The 24,929-nt window shown below is 38.5% G+C and overlaps 1 protein-coding gene across 1 annotated transcript in view; it reads left to right on the top strand.

The window, feature by feature from the left end:
• The window catches only part of LOC121941708 (voltage-dependent T-type calcium channel subunit alpha-1I-like), a 215,496-nt gene that overhangs the window by 30,263 nt on the left and 160,304 nt on the right, over window positions 1-24,929 (top strand). Inside the window, exons 2-3 of the mRNA XM_042484560.1 lie at window positions 7,829-7,940; window positions 15,220-15,353. Coding sequence (XP_042340494.1) covers window positions 7,829-7,940; window positions 15,220-15,353 — 246 coding nt within the window. The remainder of the gene's footprint in view (window positions 1-7,828; window positions 7,941-15,219; window positions 15,354-24,929) is intronic.

The following is a 24,929-nucleotide window of genomic DNA, read 5'->3' as shown; positions in this document are numbered from 1 at the left end:
TGAGTGAGATGAGAAGCTCTGTCAATTTAATGTTTGTGTTTATTGCGCAGTATACACTGTGCAATTTTTTGGATTAATGAAAGATGACCAACGTGAAAGAATCACTTTAATATTTTTGGTTGCGGCTCTAAAGCGGTGGTCCAACGCCGCACAGTGAGAGAGGGGTTCAAGGATGGATATCGTCACTGTCAATAAAATTCAGATAATTCAACTCAATCAATTGCTGGGGTGGAAAGAATGTTTGGTAATGCAGGCTGTAGGTGCTGATTGCAATGCGGAAAAAAGGCAATATCTCATGTTCAGAGTCCTGCGATTTCGCATTCGGTTCTGGGTAAGACAAAGAGCATGTGGGTTGGATTGCAAGAGTTGAATGATAAATACATTAAATTTTGTTTAAAAAATGACTCAATTTCAGTATTTACCATTTTAATCCTCTGACTGCTAACTTGCGCCAGCTGGAATATGAGAGCCAGTTCGATCAGGTGCGTTACTAACAGGCACATTAGCTGTGGAGATGTGCTGCTCAGTAATATGAGAATAAGAAAAACATATTCATTTAAACTGTATTTTCTGAATTACTGTAATTAAAAAATATATATATAATATTGTAGTTTTACATGTGTGTGGGTTGGCCCAGAATCCCAGATAGCCCATAAATTAAGAAAAAGTGATGCAACATAATACATCATGCAATAACTTTGATTATTAGTTATTCTCAAACAAGGAAATGTGTTTCAGTGGAGAAGTCTTTAAACATGTCGAATGATGCCCAAACCTGGACAACTCACCAAAAAATAGTTCCAGCACCTAACTTCTAAACTCCTAAAATCCCAAATTTCAGTTTTTGCATTTCTGTTTCGGTGATGCCTCATGACGTGACGGGATCTCACTTAAGGACACCAAAGCCCCAAACCAAAATAACTTTAACCCTCTCTCCTTCTCTGTTCGTCTCTCTCCCTTTATCCTTCTCCCCTCTCACCGTGACTATTTACATCTTTTGATCGTCGATTGGTTGCCATGGAAACCTGAGGTCGTTTGCCTCCTGCGTATCTCTTTGGATACAATAAAAACAAGAGAGGGAAGGCGAGAGAGAGAAGGCAGAGAGACGTTTGGAAAGAGTCAGAAAGAGTGACGCCACGCAGCGAGGTATTAAGAATTCATTTAGCCCCCGCTGCCGCACGCTTTCAGCCTCCCAGCTCTCTCCAGCTCCGTCACGCTGATGCTTTTGGCATATCAGAATGTTTTGGGTAATGGTCTCTGATGCCACTGAATTTTATCTGTCCTTTTAAAATCTCAGATGTGTTTCCTGCCTGCTGTATGATGTAACTGAATCTGCCCTCTAGAGCTTTCGATCAAACTTTGTTGTACCTCTCGGAGTGCAGGGTTGTCAGGAAAATCACAGCATGCCCAAATGAAAGTAAAACATTGTAAAGGTTGAAATGGGGCAAATTGATTAGTCAAGCAATCATCATAAGACTACTAAAGGGATACTTTGTCAATTTTCAATAAGCTATGTATTTGAACTGTAGTTAAGTTCCCCATATCTAACCAGTGCCTAAATATACACCCAGTGTTATGTTTAGCAGTAATTAAAAGAGTTTGTGACAGGAAGTGGGCACCATACTGCTTCCTGCACAGTGAAAACAAGGACCAAAAAAAATCCAGATTCCATCTCTGAATTGTCTGTTTCTTCCCTTAAATATTTTTGGAGACAAGTTTTAGCTTACCGTCTGTTTTTTTGTTGTTGTTTTTTTTTTAAAAAAAAACATATTTGAGTTCGCATCACGTAACCCACCAGCAGGAGTGTTCATTGGTCTGGTGCCTTGCTGTGCATTTTGGTAGTTGTAGGTTTTCTGCCTTTCTAGCAAAAGCATCCTTTTCCTCAGTTTTCTAAGGTCATGTGATACCAGTTTCAAAAGTATTTGCATCTTTCTACGGCGTAGATAGCCTAGTTTTAACCACCATTTGAAACATTTCCAAATTAACTTTATTTCTTCCAAAAACATGGGAAAAGGCAATAAGAAACTTAAGAATAAATGACCCAGAAATGACAAAAAAGATTCATAAAAGCACAAGAAAATTACCTGAAAAAATTGAAGAAAAAACACAACAACACAAAGTAGTGCTTTTGAAAAAAAGGCCTAAGAATTAAAAATAATAATAATAGTAACAATAACAATACAACTCTATAAAATAATTTTAAATATATAGTTATGATGATTAGAAATATAGTTTTTTTGGATTTTTTTTTGGTAATTTGCTCATTACCTTTTCCCATGTTTTCAAGAGAAAGCAAATCAGTTTGCTCAGAGCTCAAAGGTTTAAATACTTGTGAAGGCCTCTCAGCGCAGCACAAGAAAAGTGATTTCCATCCTGGTTTCAAAGGGACAAAAGACCATCTTCCTAGAGAAGCACTTCTTCAATAGATTAAGCAATTTATTGAACAAAAAGAGCTTGTGAAGGTAATTTTTCAAATGTCTGACATTTTATTGGCTGTATTAATTAGAAAAATAGTTAAATAGCAATAAGTGAAACCATTAGTCACAGCCCCAAAATGCTTTGCCTCCCTTAAAAATCAACATTAAATTGTCTTACCGTACCAGACAGCAAAATGGAATTAGACTGATATTGATGACATATCGTGCATGTAATTGTGTAATATATCACTTGCATAAAATCTCTGACACCAGCCTTACTCTCTGAATTTCATTACTCAGATTTTCTTGGAGAGGTTATGTGCCCCAGTATTGCCAAAATGCTCTTTTAGCAGCATTTCACCTTGCCAATGACAAAAAAAATCTATCAGGGAAATCTCTAAATATTCCATTTTTGACACAAACGTGCTCAAATTCATCTTAAAGCTATCAGAAAGCCCCATCAGTCACACTGTACTTCCAGCTATTTTAATGGAGCTGCTCAGTGGCACACATTGAAATACTGTAGGTGTCCCCGGCAGCTTCCAGTAGTGAGTGACAGGCCCTGATGAATGTGAAGCAGAGCATGCTGAAAAGCACCCTACGTTGCACTCCCTGTTTTTTTTTTTTTTTGTTTTTTTTAAATAAGGTTAAAGAATTCCGGAGGTGAAACAGTTGTATAAAACATTTTCGGAGTTAATCTTCTTCGAACACTATGTCTGTAGTAAAGCTTTGTGCTTTGAATTTCACCTCATTCTCCATCCAGTTGCAGTGTTGATGTGCAGCATCTGTGTGTGTGTGTGTGGTGTGTGTGTATGTGTGTGTGTGAGTGAGGGAGGGGGAAAAAAAGATACAGCGCCTCCTCCAAGGCACCTACACTAATTGACTCATTTTTCAGAAGTGGAGAGAGACAGACAGATACTTGCACATTGTTAAAGGCAGCTCATGTATAGGCAGCGCGCATGAGAAGCAAAACTGGAAAGCGTGGCACTTTGGCAACGTGCAAAAGCTGTTTTTAAAGAATGCATTTGGCAGGGGAAATAACCCCGAGATAATCCTCATAGCATTAGCCCAAAGGCTGTCATCATTACTTAGACTAGGGGGGAAATAAGAAAACGCTGACCCGCAGTTTTATCCAGCCATGCTATTCACATTAAAGTGTGTATCTGCCTGGAAAGGCTGTGCTTTTTAGGTGCTGTGTTCACAGGCGCCGCCTGCAGGGTCTCACCATCAGCTCAGTGACACCTGCGGATGATATCTTTGTCCTCATTAGGAGGGGCTAGCTATGAAAAAGAGCTGAAGAGGCAGAAGTGTAGTGTGTGAATGTGTGTTAGCTCGCAGTATGTGGCTGCCTGTGCAATGATGGCATGATTTGAATATTTGTATCATTTGTTTGGAAGGGGTGTTATGATCATCGCTGTTAAAAATGAAATATAAATATCATGTTCTGTATACATAACATAAGATATTACAGTAATAATCCAGCGCCTGTCAAATAATTTATATTTATTTCAGTTCTAACTTTATCTTCTTTTTCACCCCCCCACTCTCATATGTGTCATTCATTACCCCAAAAAAGAGACAAAATTAATTAATTATTATTATTATTTTTATTTATTTATTTATTTATTTATTTATTTATTTATTTTTAGATATTTCTAGATTTCATGACAATATCTTTATTGTGAATTATTTTGTCCACAATAATTGTTTAGGGTTTACACCACATGCACGCACAAATGGGGCTGTAACAGTTTGCAAGCTTGGTGTGAAGATGCATACTCAAAAGAAAAGCCCACATTTTTTGGTCAGAAGAGGGAACACACCTATTTTTAAGACATTATGAAAGACCTGGATATCAACAGGTATTTGCATTCACCAGCCTTTTTTTAAGAAGGTGGTTGACAGAATAAAAGAGAGGCTGTTTTTGCAGTCCAAACAGTCTGTCACTGGTGAGAACTTTTAAAAAATCTTATTTGATGCAAAGAAGCAAAATGAAAAGCAGCTCCAACAGTTCTATATTTTCACACAATAAACAAAATGTTTGGACACATTACTCAGAATATGCATTGATGCGTTAAAACAGGAATATTAAGGGAATAATAATTTCCAATGTAAACAGCTTAGTAGGAATGTTGTCTTTTTCAGAATAAGTTAAAAAAAAACTAAATATGTTTTTACATGTAAACATAGTCATTGAGATTCAGGTGTTATTTCGAAGCAGCTTTTGTTTGCTAATTGTTAATAAGTCTTCAAACATATATAATCTCAATAAAATACATCCATTTTCTATTTTCAACCAATGTACATACAAGTAAGTTGATCATATTCCATAGATTATGGTCATGCAAAGTATGCCATTTAATTGCCTACAAATAACCAAAGTCTGAGATTTTTTGTACAAATTCTTCTAAAGTTTTAATGATTTCTTTACTTGTTAATAAAGATTGTAGTTTGTGCACGTTACAGCACCAATCAACAGTCTGAACACACTTTCTCATTCAATCAAAAAAGAACGTGCGTTCAAACTTTTGAATGTTGCTGTAGGTGTGCAGTCCTTTATGTGAGTATGTGACCCATGAGCCTTGGACTGTGTGTTTAATAGCCAGACCTTGGCAGCCAGTGCTTTTAAAAGGTGTAACCTAATTTACAAAAAGAACCTATAGTGTATTAATCACTGTGCATGATGTTGGTATGACGGTGCAGGCTGTGAGATGGAATGGACAAGTATAAGATGAAAGATCTTTACTTTGTCTCAGATGTCTACTGTACAGCTATTAGCCTGCGGGACAACAATATTAAACGTGTCTCCAGGCGGTGCTGAATGTTTCTCTTTAAATGATCCTCATCAGCTGACACGCATTGATTTAAAGTGCAAAAGTGTGTGTGAGAGAGAGAGCGTGTGAAAATGTGCCCACGTGTAGGGTTGAGTCTGAGCGTTCATGTTTTTGAACATGCATATCTGCGTATGTGTGTGTTGATGAGTGGGTGTTTGTGTGCATGTGTGCGAGGCTCTAGTGTGTGTGTTTATGTGTTTGCATGTGTTTTTGCCCACTCACAGCCTATCTTTATACAGGCTGTGATATCAGCAGTAGTCGTTCTTGGAAGGTTCATGCCAGGCCAAAAGAAGCATGTTTAGAATTTAATCTTTTCGGGAAATTCGTCTGTTCATTGTGGGTCGTGCAGAGAAGAGCAGGTTCCCCCGTTTTTCTCTCGTCCTGCAGGCTGTGTGTTGTAGGCTGCTGTGGGAGCTTTTCAGCATCCTGTGCTGTATAGCCTCGGGGAGGGATTGGCCCTCCAGGGCTATTACAGCACATCCTCCTTCACACGCTTGTTAGCCATGCAGCGCGCTCACTCCCTCAACACACGGAAAATGCATATTGAATCACTCCGTCACACTCGGCTGCTTTGTTTCTGTCGTTTTTCTTCTCTGGCATGCAGCTCGGTTTTGCATGTTCTACTCGCTCCGTTAACCTTTTCTCTAAACAAATGTTGTTCATGCTGTTGTACTCTCAGAGCATCACCACAGATATTGTCTGACATTTGTTGTGCAGCATTTTTCTGAGCAGTCAGAAAGAAATGGGAACTTCCTCACAGGAGAAAAGTAGCAGAAATCAATTCTGTGAAATGCATTTAGCTCATTTAGCTTTGGATTTTTTTGGGGGTGCATGTGTGAGCACAAGGGGAGTAATCCAGTTAAATGGAAATTTTTGGTAAACATCACACATTATATCTTCATTTCTACAGCAGATGATACATACTTTAAGTCTACCTCATCTTAAAATTGTGTTTTCTTCTGTTTACGTGCCGTACTATTTCTGACCTTGACTGATCTCACTTGTATCTATGCAGAGTTTGTTACTAGAGAGGTGTTTTTCAGATTCCTCTCCTGAAGGGGGCGATGTCTGTGCGCTTTCCTAATACCTGAGATTCAAACGTATCCCAGGCAAGCTAGATTAGGTAATTCGCCAATCACGCTGTTTTCATAACTTAACTTTTCGTATGTTTTCCTATGAAAAGTAATGCACCCAAATTTGTACATATCTCACCTGTTTGAGTCAGTACTTTGTGTATAACCCACGTATTTTGGAAGGCTGCAATCTCGTGACCAATGTGCTGTTAGGAGTAAACAAGAACAGGTTCCCACAGAGAACCATGTAAACTTTGAGTGAACTTTGAGTCATTTCAAGGTACCTCATTGATTACATAACTTTACGTTAAGGCCTTGATGTCATTCATGGGGCGCTAACTTGTAGGATATCATAGGAACCCTTCTGTGAGGATTTGTTGTACTAATATGGAAGCCAATTTCATTTGAAACCTCCAGTGCAAAGCAGATGTCAATACAGATGCAGAATTAGCATTTGCATAATGAAAGATTTGAGAGTAAACATGGTAGAAGTTGCAGTTTTGGATGTAAACTAGACGGACTTGAGCTTCCTTTCACTATCCACCAAAAACCCCATCGTAGCTCATGTTATTGTATGTTTCTCAGCCACTGCCAGCCTACAAACTAACAAGTTAATAAAAAAAAAAACATAAACAAAAGATGCTGACTACACTTACCATTCTGATCCGTATGTTAGTCAGCCAATCTAATACACAACAAACCTTTAATTCTGGCTGAGGCTTAATCATGTATGGTTGAATTTCCAATGTTTCCTGTAACGCTAACTTAAGCCATCATACACACTGCTGTTACACCAGATCCAGCATCCCACATTCTGAAGAGTGGAGGGTGGATCAGATTCCTGCCTCCTTCAGACTTTTTTTTAAATGATTTATTTTGGATAACATGTTTAACAAAATATTAGTCATATTATTTTTAAAACCTGTTTTTAACAGCAACATTTATACAGCGAAAGAAAAATCATGGCAGCCCCCAAAAGTTCAAAGCCTTTACTCTGAAATAAACTGTGACATTTTATGACTGAATTGGACCCTGCAGGGTTCACCTTTCACTGACCTGCTGATTTTACAGTTGCTGCAGTTTTACAGTACTGATAACTTTGGGACTGCCATGAAGTTTTTAAGCACTTTGGTATAAAAGTTAAAAAGTGATGGCAAAGGTGTGATTTGACCCTGTTGAGTAACACCAGAAAATGAACTCTGGAGTGTCACTGTTAAACCACATGTAGCGTTTATAGTTAAAACATCACACTGACAATGATACTACAGCAGCTATTATTTTGAGTTCTGGTTCCTGCACTTGCCACGTTGATGTCTGTCATCATTACTGAATTTAGGCATGTGCATAGTCCCACTTTTTTTCATTATTCATCACTGAGATGATTATGAACCAGTGGATGACACAATTCTGAATGAAAAGTCACTAGTTTTTTGTCCTGTCAGACCGTGTTCTGCTCTGTGTCTCCACTCAATGTGCTGTTCTCCTTAACTCTTGATGTTTCTACGTGGTTCGAGCGGGTGAGTATGATGGTGATCTTGTTGAACTGCGTGACCCTGGGAATGTACCAGCCCTGCGAAAACATCGACTGCTCCTCAGACCGATGCCAAATACTACAGGTACAAACCAACACACACATTTCCTGTCTTTAAACTTTTGTCATTGTAACCAGATTTCAAGAGGCCTCCCACAAAATGGAAACCGAGTCTGTGCACACTTTTAAAACATATTAAATGTGTTTTATATATCTATTATATAACTGGATAGTGATAATTTTGTTTTGTGTTTGAGTTTTTTTACACACACCATTCTGCAACAGCAATGTCCGTCTGTTAGTCCAACACTTTGGTCCACAGTTAAATACCTCTATTGGTAGAATGCATCCTAATGGATAACTTCACCCTCCAGCTTTCTTTTATTTGGAAAACATTTGTATGTGTCAACAAAGTCAATGCAACCATGCTAACGTAAGCATTTACTTGAAAGTGTAGTATCACTGTGTTCCTCCACAGCTAAGGGAAGGTGTTGTTGGTTTGTTTGATCTGTCCATTGATTTGTCCAGTTCCCCTCATTATCTCCACATTTATCTTACTTGCATCCTATTTAAGGTGCCAGGAAGAGCTGCAGTAAAGGAGGAATTGAGAAAACAGTTTGGTAAATGAGACACCCTGCTCTTAGTAGTGACATCTCAGTGACTAATGATAGCTGCACAGCTGGATAACTCTTCAAGGGCTTCACACAGTTTGGTAGTATCTTGCTGCACTCAAGTTTTTATTTGAACAAGTAAAGCAATGTAGTGTTCAGCCAGTGGAGAGGGACATTTATACCAGCTAACACCATTAGTTTTATGCCTCCGTGCCGGCAACAGCCATGACTGGAGGCGTGTTTTCAGTTCATTATCCATACCGTTCTATTGACGCAATATCTCAGGAACACCTTGAAGGAATTTCTTCAGATCTGGCACAAACTTAAACTTGGACTCAACACTGAACTGTTTCGATATTGCTCAAAGTTCAAGGTCACAGTGACCTTACATCTGTCCCTTTCTCATGAATGCGGGAGGAGATTTCTTTTCATTTGGGACAAATGTCCACTTGGACTCAAGGAGGAACTGATGAGAATTTGATGGCTGAAGGTAAAGGTCATTGTGACCCCACAAAACATGATTTTGGCCATAATTCAAGAATTCATTAACTAATTATGTAAAAATTTCTCACAAATGTCAACTGGATAAAATGATGAAGTGATGGCATTTCATGTGCAAAAGGTCAACTTCAATGTGCCATCATAATGTTCTGCAAAAACACTTTTCTGGCCATTTTTCGACTCCATAACTCAGGAACAGAGGGAGAGGCATTTTACTGGATACTGAATTGGTGACACTTATTTTGCCTGCCCCCTTGAAACTGAATCTTTTGTGCTGCAGGATTGAAGATGTACTGACTGGCTTCTGGAGCCAGCCCCAAGTGGCTATTCAAGGAACTTTAGTTTTTGGCACTTCCTTTTGGCTTCATTTTTCAGGAGGTTGCCTCTTTGTCCAGACAGATATAGGTATAAACCGCAATCTCAGTGCTTGGCGGAGGCATTCAACTGCAAGGCGGTAATTCTGCTTTATAGATATTTATCACTGACACCACCTCTGTCTAATATTTACATTTATTTTCCCACAATGGCAAAAGATCCAACTTTGGGCCCTAACTTTTATTTATCTCACCATTTTGAATTATTTACAATGAGTATTATGGCTTCACAAAGCCATTAGCGTGACTGAATAGTCTTGTTTTTCTCCTCTCAGAAGCCCTTTAAAGAGTGCCCTGTAAATAAAGTTTACTTAGTTGCACAGGATCAGTACTGCATTTGTTAAGAGGCTCTACATGCATACATCTGTGCTGTGGAGAAATACTTAGACATTCATACTTGTACTCAGCCATACATATATATAATCCCTCCACAAAAGCAGACATACTAAACTCACATTAGCACTCAAAGACAGCTGTATACAACATGTAAAGGAGCACTTATGTAAACGCAAACACATCCATACACATTCGGGCCACTCACAGAACAAAGTGTACTTCTAGGAAATGTGCACATGTATCGATTTGCTGGTGTTGACACATAAAGAACACACCAATTCACATGCACCCACACCCTCCCTCTTCTTCTTTGTATTCTTCCCTCGTACCCCCCCCCCCCCCCCTCCCGCTCTCCCTTCCTTGCTGGAGCCTGTAACTCCTCATGGTGACTCACTGTTAGCATGTGGTCTTTATGGTGCAGCGAGCATGACTTCCCCACGTTCGGCACTTCGGCAGCTTTCCTCGTCATCTGGCAAGACACAAAATCCCCTCTCACTTATGTCAAAGGTGGCCTGAGTAGGCGTAACATCTGTGCGCGAGCGTGTGCACGTATGTCTTCAGTCTGTCGGTGTGAGGCTCTTGTTGAATCACCCCAGCGTCCTGCTTTTTTTGCACATTCTTACACGAACACACACAAGGCACCACACTCATCATATAACAGCCAACACACAGAGTAGATTGATTTGGCTCGCGGGGGGGGGGGGGGGGGGGTGGCTGGAGAGTTGGACCTAATAGAATTTCTCCTCCAAGTATCTATAGACCCTATTCAATATCAACACGGATTTAGAGCACTAAGGCACCACAGTCAATACTCTCCTCTCAGAAAATCCATTGTTCAATAGCATGATTTCAATGGTCCCTCGCCAGCAGAATCTATAAACTCTAACAAACGTGGACTGAAGACCTCTGGATGCCTAGCTAGTTATTTAGTTAGTTAGTATTCTATTTTAGATGGATGGATGATTGGATTGAATGGGAAAAGATGGTTTGCATCACTGATGAACTACAGGTTCTCTATAATCTTTACATTTTAGTTTGTTCTGTAAGGGTAAAACATCGCTTTTACACAAGGCAGGAATGTCGTGTCGCTATGCTGTGCTGGTATGATCACAGAAGGTGGAGGCAAAGTAGTTTCGCCTTTAAGCGGGCAATGGAGGTAGTAACTGCACCAAAACGAGGTTTTTTAAAGAAGACATGCCAGCCTGCGCGTTTAGAGGCATGTTTTCCTTTAAATAATTGCTGATTTTTTTCTTCCTTTTAGTTTTTTATTCTATAACTTTTATAGAAAACTTTGAAACATTTGGCAACTTTTATAATCTTAAACAATTTGGGAGATTTTTTTTTCTTCATTTCTTTAAGAAAGGTTTGGAAAGCATGTTTTCTTTGAAAAGTGTTGATTTTCTTATGCTTTTAAAAAATGTCAACTTTTTTCTTTACTTTAAAATAATAGAAAAAAATATTTGGCAGTTTTTGCTGCTGATGTTGTTTTTTGTTTTTATTTTCTTAAGGCATGTTTTCTGTAGAAATTGCCAAAATGACACCACTTATATCAGCCAGAAACTGTAAAAAACAGATGCTGGCATGCTATCTAAAATCACACACAGTCCTTTCTTTATGCCACCGTTGTTTGGTTGTCTGTAAAAATGTAAAGGTGAAATTGTGAAGGGACTTTGTAGTGGCTCGATAATGCAATATCTGTGTAAAGAGGAATAGAGGCAGCTAAAATTGTAACTTGTTCCTAAAGATGCTTCACGACTCACCATGGAAGCTTTATCCACTTCGAATGCCTCTAAGATGTGTGTTAAAACATCTTAAAGACCAAACAGCTATTTAATTTGCAGCTGACTCTCTCTCTAGCTTTCCTATGACCTTGATGGGAGAGAATCTTGTAGACATCACACGCTGTTGTGTAGAAACAACAGTGTTTTCATCTTACTGAATAGGAAATGTGAGAGAATCAATAAAAAGCCCTCAGATAGGGAACTCTATGCAAATAACGTCCTTCACCGCAAATCACAAGCACAAACAAGAGCTTAGGCTTGGACATGAATCCACCAAGGCTGATAAACTTTTCTCCTGAAGTGTCTTTTGTAATAGCAGCATTCTTTGATCTGATCACTCCTTTAGTCGTATTGAAAAAAGCTTTGAAGATGTGAAAGGTTTGAAACCTACGGAGGTAAATGCTTTTCATCGGTTTCCCTCTCATGTAATAAGGTTTTACTCTTTGATTAGATAGATTTGTTACACCATTGTGTAGTAAGGTGCAGTATCGGGATACAGTAATAAAACATCAAATGGTCTGCCATTCCCTCCCCTCCCCTTCCAAACACTACCTCAGAGCGCTAACTGCCCGATTTGTATCTGAGGCAAAAAAAAAAAAAATCTTCACATTGCCATAGAGGATTTAGAGGGCTGCCTTGTCTTCTTGGAAGTACATTTGTAAACAACTTATATGAAAAAGGAAATAATTTTTTGAGAAAAAACATAATGCCGAATAAATTCAGTTCTCTACTGACGTAATAAGAAAATATTGCAAATTAATGTATCCTCCAGCGCAGTACATAAATGTAATGTTTCATTAACTCAATTAGAAACACTGCCTCTGAACAAAACCCAGGCAGTGATTACATTGTCACTGCAATGTAATTATGAGAATAATATATAATTTGGCTGATACTTTCATTTATGACCAACTAACAGCAGATCCAATGTCATTCCCCTCATCTTCAGTGATAATCTGTGTTTAGTGCTCAAGGGCAAATGTTAGCATGCTGACACACTAAACTAAAATGGTAGAAAACATCATACCTGCCAAACATCAGCTCGTTAACATTTCCATTGTGAGTGTGCATGCTGGTGTTATTCACCTCAAAGTGCTAGCTTGGCAGTAGGCTAGTCTTGTTTGGCTATGAAAAAAAATAGATCAAATATTTAATTCTTCAACATCAATGTCAACCTCAGATTTTACCTATGAATTGGGTTATACTTGCAACTTACAATGCAAATACAAAAACGTCTGAAAAGTCAAGAAAAAAAAAACACAAAAGAGACGAGCAAGAAAAAGCAAAAGGAAGAGGGATAATAGAGATATAGAGACATGAAAGACAAAAAGAGACAAGAGAACTGGCATTAAAACAAAAATTGGAGTGAGAGGTGTGAGGAAAGATCTGTGGAAATGTCAGAGGAGGAATGTTTTTTTGACATTTAGTGGAGTTTGGTTCAGCGAACTTTACAATAGGTAGCACCTCGTTCATCTTTTTCAGTTCCACAAAGGTCAAGGTTGCAAACTCTGACCGTTCCCCCGCATTAGCAGGCCGGTCTTGTGTCTCGACACTCCTCCGGGACTGCTGAGTGGGACGCTTCTTTTCCGCAGCGGGCAAGTAACAAAACAAAGATTCACATCAGTGGTTCAGATTCAGATCGCTTTGCCTACAGTACTTCCCTCTGAAAATCAAATTACAGGCAACGCCAAGCGCGTCAGTTCATCTCTAATCCCCCTGTATACACAGAAAAGAACACCAGCTAATCTGGGCTTTTTGCTCACAACAGCAATAACACGCATTAGCAAGCTGAGATCTTTGATTTATTTGGATTTTTTGCTCTCTTCTTTTAATTAGATGCTTGATTAAAGCTGGGAGTGAGGTGGGGGATGTCGATGTGGGGCTTATCTCTGATTACTGCTCAAACAAATTATTTTCCATTACCCCAGCGTTTAGGGCAAACTGCTCAGCTGAGGAGGGGAGGAATAGAGGTTTGAAAGAGAGAAAGAGGTTTGGAGAGAGAGATGAAGATATTAAATTGTCAGGGAGAGATAGGAGGAAGAAGATACAACAGTTGCAGGAAGAGAGATAGCAGGAAGAGATTGGCGGGAAATGTGAAAGACAGAGATTGAGAGATGCCCAGAAGGGGGACGGGGCTATAAGAGAGGACATTACTGAAACTTAGCTAAGTATGTCTTCACCTGGTGCAGGACATGATCCCAGTTTACCTTCTCTGCACTTCTACTGGATACAGTCCAAGGTGATCACCCACCTCATCCACAAAGTGCCATTAGGTCAATGTCTTAGAAACTGAGCTCATGTCATTGGCTAATTTTGAAGATCCACTTACAGGACCTGGATTTTCTGCCTCGCCGTTGTTTTCCCATACAAGTAGTGATTCTTTTCATAACAATTGATCTGACAATTGTTTTCTCAACTATTCAATCAAGTGTTTGGTCTAAAAGGTGTCAGAAAATGTTGAAGTATGTACATGATACTTTTCCAGGTTCTGAGGTGGCATCTTTAGATTCTTCGCCTAACGTGACAAACAGTCTAAAACCTGAAAATATTTAGCCAAAATTGTTTATAATAAAGAAAGCATCACATTTGAGAAGCTGATCCAGCAAGTATGTCTAAATTTTGCTTGAAAAATGACAATTGATCAATTGCCAAAAAGGTTGTGGTAGTAGTTATTAATCAATAGACAGAAATTTATTGGCCAGTTAATGAATTAACTTCTTGTTTGGGTTCTATTGAAGACATAAACAAGGACATGAAGTGCAAAATTAGATGGGACTTCAGACCCATGCTATGGATATGACCAATGCCAACATGTATTTACTTTTTTTTAAATACTTGTGTAAATATTTGTGTGGTAAACTTTATGTAAACCATGTCCAATCTTTTAGTAATTAGATTATGGGCAACCTTAAACACAAAATCTAATGAAGTCTGTATCTGAAACAGAATCTAGCAATCTGCAAGAAGTCTGCAGGAAGCACTTGAGGCTCTTTGAAAGTTCACGAATTGTGGATTTGGACAGCACCATGTTCATATGAAGCTGCTGAGATCATTTACTGTGCGCACATCGTGGCACTGACCCCAAGTGCCCATTTAATAAAGATGAGTCAAGCAAACACAACAACCCCCAGTGTTACTGTGTTGACGACAGAAGGCAGGATGGACCCTTTGACTCTAAGTTATGAGTCTTTATCAGCATGTTGCTGCAAATTCCGAGCAACAGGTGGTGTTTTTCCATTAGCTGAGCCTTGTTTCTCTTTTATGTTCTGTACCATTTTCTACAACTTTTTTTTTTCTTTTTTTAACCTGAACTAACAGTTAAATTATACATATTAGCTTTTTTATTCAGTCTCGTCCCTTTTTTACGTTCAAAATCATATTATTTTTATTGTGAATTAGAAAATGGTTGGAGGGCCACCTGGCACCTTAAATGGCCACCAAGCCATAAGTTGAGTATTTCTGCCTCAAAGAACTCTCAACCTCCATGCTGAAACTAAAAGAGATGGTTCACCCAAATTACACACACACACACACACACACACACACACACACACACACACACACATATATAAGAGCTCTGTTCGTTAGTTTGACTGTAACATGCTAAGGTTTGTAGATATCCATTTTTCTCCATTGGAAGTGGAAAAAGAAATGTCAGAGATGGAGGTTTATTTATGGTGCCCAAGAAATGACAAATGACATTCTCTGCCTTTTTCATTCTTGACACCTTGTCTCTTTGTCTCCCTATGTCTTCCTGACAGGCTTTTGATGCATTCATCTACATCTTCTTCGCTCTAGAGATGGTTATAAAGATGGTCGCTCTGGGGATCTTTGGTCGACACTGTTACCTTGGGGACACATGGAACCGACTGGATTTCTTCATCGTCATGGCAGGGTGAGGGCCTCCTCCTCTCTTTATTCTATCCTTTTTGTATGTCAGGGGACTCACAGGAGTGTGAACAGTGACATGTTTTGTTCCAAAGACACATTTTACAAAGCTTTACAGCACCAAATGAAAACAACTCATAATACAAATAATGCATAATGGGTAAACACCAAATGGGAACATAAGCTTATTCATCCCCAGCTGTTTTCCTATTTAAACGTCTATTGTAAGCATTTCTGTATGTTAAAACTACAGCTTCCACATCCAGCATGTTTTGTCGAGGAAAAACTTCAAATGTTTAATTATGATTTATCATGGCTTCATTTGAAGGCCATGCTCAGAATCCCTTTTTTTTTTGGTCCCAGCTTTCTTTGTCGCCCGGCAGTTCATGATCCATTGTGCTCCCATGCGTGGCCAATAATTTCAGTGTTGAATATGAAATATGACATTAAATATTGACATGTTGATAGTCACTGGTTTTCACCTGGGACGTGGTTGACAGTGACCCAACAATAACATGATTCAGCTGGACTAATTGCCGTAATTTAATTTAATGAAGGAGCTGAAATTACCATACCAATTACCAATTACCATCATATATTTGGCATATGGTCATACTGACTAACTACCTTTGGCTGGGGAAATTTAATCACTTAAACTGACCAATTTAGTGCAATATTCAACATTAAGTCTTCAAATTCTACAAAGTCTGATAATACACATGGTATCTGTGTAGAGGAAATGAGATGAGCCATTAAAAATGTTACCTTACCCGTGACCCTAATCTTAATCCTGTCCTGTTCCAGTTAAAGCTATGCCATTTGTGTTATGTGATTTTGTGCATTCATCTCTTACATTGTAGCCTATACAATCTCTATCTCATTATCTTGCAGTCTGTTGCAGTTTTCTGATGGCAGTGCTTTTCTCGCGCTATTTTCACTTTTCTTTGAGCGTTTTAATTCACTGTCTTGAGTGATGCTCTGCCAGCATGACAGGTTGTGCTTTTTAAAAAAAAATCATTTCAAGTCTAATTTATTGATCAGAACAGGGACTGGAAATTTCTCTTTGTTATTGTGAGTTAGGACTTCAAGGGATGCAAATGTTTGTTTGTAACAGTCTGTGACTGTAATATTATGCCAAGAGACATTATGGTCGCTTTCACACCTGTTGTTTGGTTCATTTGGGTCAGATATTCATATACACACACTGACACTCGGACTACTACAATTGTGAAATATGAGGTCAGATAGATTGACAGGTAACTCATTCATTAGACAGTTTGGTGACTGTCATCCTGCATTATTAGTGCTACATGGACCCCTGTGGGGAAATTAAATCCTGGTGAACTGACAGCAAGTCATGCAGCACTTTACTGTGCATTATGTGTTTATGCCTCTTCTCAGGTGTCACAAATAGCTATACAGAAATTACTGGTTAAAGGCCCTTTTCACTGTAGACATTTGACATTTCATGGTAGGAAAAGCAAAGTGTTCATACGGTATTCTCTAAAGGAAAAAGTGTATTTAATAGCAGAAGTGATGGCTGCATCACACTTAAGGGAAGCTGGTGTTGTGCATGCTGGCTCAATGGAAAAGCTTATGGGGACACTCAATGGAACTCAGCCATTTTTAATGTTATCACATGCTTTTTCTACTTTTGAAAGTCAAAATATATGCTGTTAAAAAAGGTCTGTAGTCTAGACTGCAACTGGTCCTAATTTAACATGAGTAATGATTTAAAAAAATATATATATATAAAAGCACTGAATATGATGGCAAAGAGGTGTCTCATATTTTGTACATTACGGGAAAGATGCAATTAAGTTATAATTGATCATAGGTTATTTCTGCACTCACGTGCTTACACACGTGTCACTATGGGTATCAAAGGATCTGCTGTGAATGGCTGAGGCTTAGGGGGTGGAGAGGGTTGTCTACTAATTGGAGGATTGTTGGTTTGATCCCTAGCTCCTCCAGTCTGCATGTCAAAGTATCCTTAGGCAATTGCTCCCAATGGCTGTTCCATCAGTGTGTGAATGTTTACTGTACCTCAGTTGCAGGAGTCATCTTGTATGATAGCCTTGGCCATTAGTGTGTGAATGTGACATGTAGGGTTGAAAAGTCCATTTAGCATCTTGAGTGTTATATACATCTATAATGCAACTTATTCAGGCAGAAGTTTAATTCAAGATTAACAGGAAGCATTCCAAAAAATGTGAAAAACACAGAAGAATTAGGTTGAAAGGCCTTTATTATAGTGACTAAATCATTTTAAAAAAAGCCAACAACAAGCTATTGGTTCCTGTCACCATATATAGTAGGTGGTACATAATACATATGTTTTTAAGCCCTGACGAAGGCTTGTGGTGGGCGAAACATGTTGGTTTTTTCATGATTTAGTCACTCAAACAAAATTCCTCCATGTTTCTAAAGTTTTTTTCACATTTTTGGAGTGCCTGGATTTCCTTCCTGTTAACTCTGTTGGTTCCCGTTTTCCATGAGCACCCGACACAAGTTTTTGACCTACATTTGATTGTAGCGCATATTATAGAGCAACCAGTCATCTCTCTCTTTTTGAAGAGTCTTATTTATTCCTTCATTCAAACCTTTATTTAGAAATAGAAATAAAATCATACAAAATAACAAACAATGTTACGGCCAAAAATAAAAAAATACAGGATAAGAAAAATGTTACAGTGTACAAGTGTCATTAAAAACAATTACACTCAGTTAAAACAAATTCTGAAGTAAGATATTTAAACAGCCTTAATCGTGGTTAAAAGTTTAAGTTCTTTTGTGGATTATTGTGTGTATAACGTGCACTGTGAGAGAATGACATTTTTCCTGGTTCAATTCTGATTAAGGGAATGTAGTGCTGAAACAAGCAGATGGATTAGACAGTAGTTTATCTTTTGAATTCATGCTAAAATCACACATTTGCCATCGGTTGATCTAAATTGTCAGATGAATGGCGCCAAATACATTTCAGGTTGTAGGTGAATGACTGCCCTACCAATTATAGCCTAGTGCAGCAGAATGAGTAACTTTCGAATGTATAAACTGTCATTACAATAATTCTTTCTCTCCATCAAATTATACACTTGCTTCTCTACAAATGCAAAATCCTATACAGGTGTTTTATTGTCACAAAAGGAGAAATTATTGATTTCCAAATATCACTGCAGCTGACAGGGCTTTCTAGGCCCTGGAAAGTGGATCATTTTAACTGCTGCAGCACTGCAATAAAAAGCTAAATATTCTGTTCCTCAAAGACAAAATGAACATGTCATTATTTTATGAGTGCATCGCTCACGTAGGTTTCAGTAATTAATACAAGGACATTTCCACAAGCACGAAGACCTTATTGTTCGGCTTTTAGTTTAACTAGCTAAAAACAAATGAGTTGGTATAAAGAACACAACAGAAGCAGACTTTTGGATAAAGAGGCAGACATTTACTAAAGCTGGGATATCACATTATCTGTTGGCACCTAGGAATTAAAGTAATTACAATGATTTGATGACTCAAAACAATCAAGTTGCATCCTATCATTTTTATGTTCTCCAGTTATTCTTAAGAGACAATTAGCATGCAGAGCTGCACCCCCCACGATCAGTTAACAGATCCCTTTAAAGCAGATGACACCACCAGGTTATTTGGGGATGCTGTGTAAATATCTCTCATCCGTGTCTCCTGTTGGCTGATGCTTTTATTCTAAACAGACGTTCTCCATTATGAGTCTTTCCAAACATTATAATTAACTTTGACATACTGCGCACAGGAGAACAATTAGGAATAGTCAAAAACAACACGATAAAGTTTCAAGGGCTTTTAGTCATCATTTAGATACTCACCAAATGGGCCAAATACCTCACAAAAACAAGCTTTATACTAATTGTCCCCTCCTCAGTTGATCTAACAGCACTATTATATCTAAAGTCATAATCTCTATAAACAGATATCTGCAAATGAAGGCAGATGTAAGCAATGGACAACATGTTTTTTGTATAAGATGCATGCTGGTTTTGGGTGAAATTCAACTTTCTTATAGCTTAAAAAAATCTACTCATGTGCATGTATCTTTTTATAGAGAGTAGCCAAAGAGAGGAAGTCTTGGCCAGATATCTGCTGGCTACACCGGCTCTCTCGAGTATTTGCCGTTGGCCCCAGAGGTTTATCATCATTAGGTTGATTGCAGATGGCTTCTGAAATAGTTAAAGCTATAGATCACCCATCTAATTAAGTGCAATTACATATACTCATTTACTAATACCATGAGTTGTCTTATAGGTACTCCAGAGATTTAGTATTGTAACTCCATAGTTCCAAGTTGAGTGACTCACAAGAAGTATCTTGGGGAACAAAAAAAACCTGAGGGAGCAGGAGCAGAAATATCATTTTAGTCCCAGTATGATTTCAGCTCCAGAAATGCTGGATTCTACAGCTTTATGTCTTTGAGTTTGTAATAGGCATTGCTGCAGGCATCTTGTTTTGGGGTTTTCCGTCCCATTCTTGTAAAAATGATATCTGAAGAATGTCTTGAAGGAATTTCCTCAATTTTAGCATAAACTTATGTTTGGACTCATGATGAACTAATATAGATTTGTTGGTCATGGGACAAAGATCAAGGTCACTCTGACTTTGTCTGCCTTATTCTTGTGAAAACAGTATCTCAAAAATAACATGAGGGAAGTTTTTCAAATCTGGTTCAAATGTTGAAATGGAGAAAGCAAAAAACTGATAAGAATTTGGTTGTCCAAAGTCAAGGTCACCATAACCCTTGCATCAATATCATTCTCATGAATGCAGTATCTCAAGAACAACTTCAGGGAATATCTTCAAATCTGGCAAACTTACGCTTGGACTGAACAACAGACTGATACTGACAATAAAATGCTTTTGGCTATAACTCAAGAATTGATACATTCATTATGATAAAAAATTCACACAAATGTCAAGTAGTACAAAATTACAAAGTGATGATCATTTGATATCTAAAGGGCCAAAGATTATCAAATGTTCTCGAAAAACACATGTCTGTATGTCATAATTCAGGAACAGAAGGGGAAACATTTGGTCAGATACTGAATTTGTGACACTAATCTTGGGTGCCCACTTGGAAACTTTGCTGATTGTAGCGATCATCTGTGCCTCCGGGGGGAAAGATGTGTGTATCCATGAAGTATCCATGTTTTCACAGACATTGACGTGAACTGTAAGTGTAACTTGACTGGTTTGTGAAGGCATACAATCACAAGGAGGTGATTCTCTGATCTTTTTTTTTCTTTTAGATCTTCTCGACTGCTACAGAGACAAACCTGATGAGTTAATTTGGTTTAGATTTGCACAGACAGTGTAGAATTCCCTGTGACTACTAAAATGTGTATTACATACACTAATGTGGTTACCACAACAAATGTGCTTGGAAAAGTCCACTCCTTAAACCACATTAAAAAAAAACACATTCATGATAAAAGCGCATTGCTTTTCTCCTCTGACATTTACTCTTCCCACAATGCCCTCTTTTAATTAATATTTGAATAGCTTTTTAAAAACCATTTTAAGGAAAATGTTTGCTCTCAATATTTATATATTTCAAATGCATCTTTTTTGGATAAATTATTAAGTCCTTCCTTTCCATTATCCCCCTGTAGCTTTCTACCATTTTTAACATAATTTGCATTTTTCTATCTTACACATTTTGCCTCCCTCTGCGTTTTCATTTCCACTCTTCATCCTCTTCTTATTTTCCCTCAAGGGAAGGTAAACATATTTCATTCACTTTTACTGCCCTGGTTTCTCTACATTTTCCATAAATTTCAACAGTCACCAAGCGCACTTCTCCAGCCCTTAGGCTAGAGAAGATACTGCTGCCTCCATCTTGCTTTCTCATAATGTTTTATCTGGTCCGTTTCCTCTGCTCTGATCCCACACTTTCAGCACATATGTCTTCCCTCACCCTCCCTCTCCTCATTTTTCCTTCAGTCATCCTTTAAGCAGGAGCCTCTGAGATCTGTCACCTTGTCCCTGTGAGCCAAACCCCAATGCTCAGCGCGTGCGTTCCAGAGAGATATCACCGCCAATTACTCCCCAGTGTTACATCCGCCACATGCAGCGCATGTAGCGGCATGGATGGGAGGGGGCATGATAAAACGGTGCACCCCTGGGAACTAGTGTGCTGCAAACACAAACAGTAGGCGAGCTGCAGGAAGGGGATTAGGAGCAGCGTGAGTCCCACACCAGGCTCTGTTTAGCTCGTCTGTAGAGCTGAACCTCTGCACACAGTCAGATTGTATAAAGCAATGTGTGGGAATGATTGTTGTGTGGACTGGTGTGGTGAAGGCAGGTGTCCAACACTAAACCTGAAAGTTTGCTCTTTGAGCAAATCCTGTCTTAGGCACAACCTCCCACTGAATGTTTGTCAGGATATTTTTTTGTTTAATTTCAACAAACAAATCTCAAACTAAAAGCCTCCCATTCTGGTGCTTTATGACTCATTTGAGGACGCGTTTTCATTGTTTTAGATGTTGCCGTCTTGGCTAGATGGTTTCCATTATGCTTGATTGTTTAGACATTTCAAATGGACAGTTGCTGCTTAATAATTTCTGTGTATTTATTTTAAAACATTTGATTTTTTTTAGGATGACCTTCTCTGTCAGTCAAGGAGTTTTACTGAATTCATAAAAGTAGATACAAAGCATTAAGAAAGTCTCTTTTGGAAAAACTGCCCAACGGGTTTGATGAAGGATGTGTTTGCAGAAACCAGATTGCAGCTATGATTGAAATTTAATCCACTATTTTAGTTTGTTTTGCTTTTTTAACAGAAGAGCCAACAACTATTTTATAGTAAGTTTGAAAATGTTTAGGCATTCTTTTCCTTTTTAATTTTAAAATAATATATATTTATTTTTCTAAATGTTTTCAGCATTACTTCATATACCTTAATGTGTTCGTGTGTTTCAACCTGTTTTCTTTCCAAGAGTGTCAAACACACCAGCCTGGTCAGTAGCGCTCACCTTCTCCAATGCAATCCTGTCCACAGTAATACTGGAAAATAAAGAATGAAGAAGTCTGAGTAGGGCAGAAAAGTGGCAAATAGGGGTTATGGAAAGGTCAAATAAACACACTTGGCTTTCAGGCAGTGGACGAGTGTTCACTTCCTGTGTGAAACCATAAGTCAACTTGAATTTCTTTTAACCACGTAATAGTAGTAACTTGGGTCGTTACATGACTTACTGTAAAAACTAATTATTATTTTAACCTGAACCATGATCTCTTTTGTAAACTCAATTTAGTTTTGTTGCCTAAATCCAAAATAGTTCTGGTGACAATGCAAGTTTATTTAGAAATACACTGTAGCATGTAACAAGTGGAAACTGCATGGAAACTGATGTATCCAAAACTGAAGCTAGAGACGTACCTAGAGTGTCATAGTTGGAAGCTTTGAAGACCTTTGAAGAGAAGCAGTATTTTACGAGTTGGTAGTTGAAAAATGTTTTGTATCCACTGAAGCCAACATGGTCTTTAACATATGGATACTATGTAGAATAATATAATAGGTAGACATACAAATCTGCATAAGCAACCATACCCAAAACTACAGTTTTATCATTCCACAACCATGGATTACCAGAACCGTGAAAGCACACCATCTCATGCACCGCAGCCAACATAGACAATTATAAAGCAGCAGCCCACAATGTAAGAAAAGACAAATTGGGACTAAATTACAATGCACAAGTTGGAATGAGCTGACGGGATCACATTTTACTGAAGTTGTTCATTGAATGATTTTGTGTTCATCTGACAAAGATCTGACTGAAGCCTCATTTCCACTGCAAAAAAACCCCATTAACACCCTTCAACATTTGTCTTTTCATTGCAGTGAGAATGCGTACGGTCGGCATTCTCACCCAGTTTAAATTACTCTACAATAGACATGGATATTTATTGCCTCTGGCTCTAATCATCATTGATAGGAATACAACACCTGGGTGAAGGCGGTAATTTTAGCTCCTTAACTGGCAAGATGCAATGGCACGCCGAAGGCGCCATCCACCACTTACTGCCTCTCTCCTCCCTAGCGGCGCTAAAGCACTGATATAAATACATCTGTGGACACTCTGAAAGAATAAGGAAGAGATATATAAGCCTAAAGAGAGAAAACCACTGAAAAGTTTACAAAGACCTCTGCCCTGCTGCTGTCTACTGTACTGTTCTCCTGCCTGTCTGTGATGTCAGATGGACACACCAAAACAACCCACACACACACACACAAAAGCTGATGGAAAGGCAGACTTATGTGCTGCAGCGGTATGTTCACTGGCAGTGGGAATGCAGTATTTTGCAGGTTTACTCATGTTTGCAAAACCAGCATCCATGCACTAATTTTTGTGGGCAACGGGTAAAAGTTGCCTTTTTGATTAAACATCCAGAGTCAGACTGCAGGCAATCTATTCCCTAAAGGTAAATTGGCATGCTTTTACTGTGGTATACATGCACACTATATCATCTTTCTTCTTGCTGATCCAGCCCAGAGAATTACTGAAAAAAGAGAAAAATAAAAGAGAAAGACTGCACTCTGACGAAACACTAAGAGCCACTTCAGATACAGGGAGGTATCAATTTCTTATAAACCTCAAGTCAAGAGTGCAAACCTTTACACATTAATGTGTGAAAGACGACATGTTGTAAGACCGTCAGGGAGTCCTTGAAGGACAAGGTCTGTGTTCTGCAAGCTGATAATTCAACGTGTTCTAGATGTGCACATACATGCACCGTTACCTTCAGACATTTTTCTTTCAGTCCTCTAAAGCACATACTTCAAACCACATTATACAAACCTAACCCAGTGAAACCTATAATACCAGTGTTGATACTTTACTTTATTTATATATGTATTTTTTTCCTTTTAAAGTGTCTTATAGCTGAGATTATGATTGCAGTCCTGTAATGCACAGCACACAACCAGCACCATAGTATATCTGTGTCTCCATATGTAGATCTCCAGTGTGGTGATTATATGTACAGCTGCTCTTGGCTCTTGGTCGCGGTAATAACATTACTTACAATGAGTGACTCTGATCCTAATTTGTTGGAGCACTGCACCACTTGCCACTGTGTTCGCCTGCAGCACAGTGGACAAGGAAGGAGAGGAAGAAAAAACAAAAAAGAAGAAGGTTAAGCGAGAGAAGGTACAGATTCGCCTTTAGTATTTTACTGTTAGCACCTGCCATTGCACAGCATTAGGAGCCTGCATGAGGAGATTTGGAGGTTTAGGTAGAGAGGCATTTTTGGGAACCAGACTCTAAGCGAGGGGAATCTTGGCTTGGATTAGCTTCTATGTAAATTGTGAAAAAAAGAATGTTTTCTGACTCAAACTGGCAATGATCAAATTATTGTCCAAAAACATACTGGAAATAATTATACAATAAGTATTACACATCAGTGACCTTAAATTTGTATTTAAAAGGCAGCAGGTTAAAGCTGACTATCGTAGCTATAAATCTGTAGAGCTGCTTGTTTTAGGCTTTTGGAGGTTATATTGAGCACGAATCCAAACTAAACTTAAAATTGTAAGACTTAT

Source organism: Plectropomus leopardus, chromosome 4 (assembly GCF_008729295.1).
Source record: "Plectropomus leopardus isolate mb chromosome 4, YSFRI_Pleo_2.0, whole genome shotgun sequence".
NCBI lineage: Eukaryota > Metazoa > Chordata > Actinopteri > Perciformes > Serranidae > Plectropomus > Plectropomus leopardus.
The sequence above is the reverse complement of the archived record's forward strand: the minus strand, read 5'-3'. Positions and strand labels throughout refer to the sequence as shown.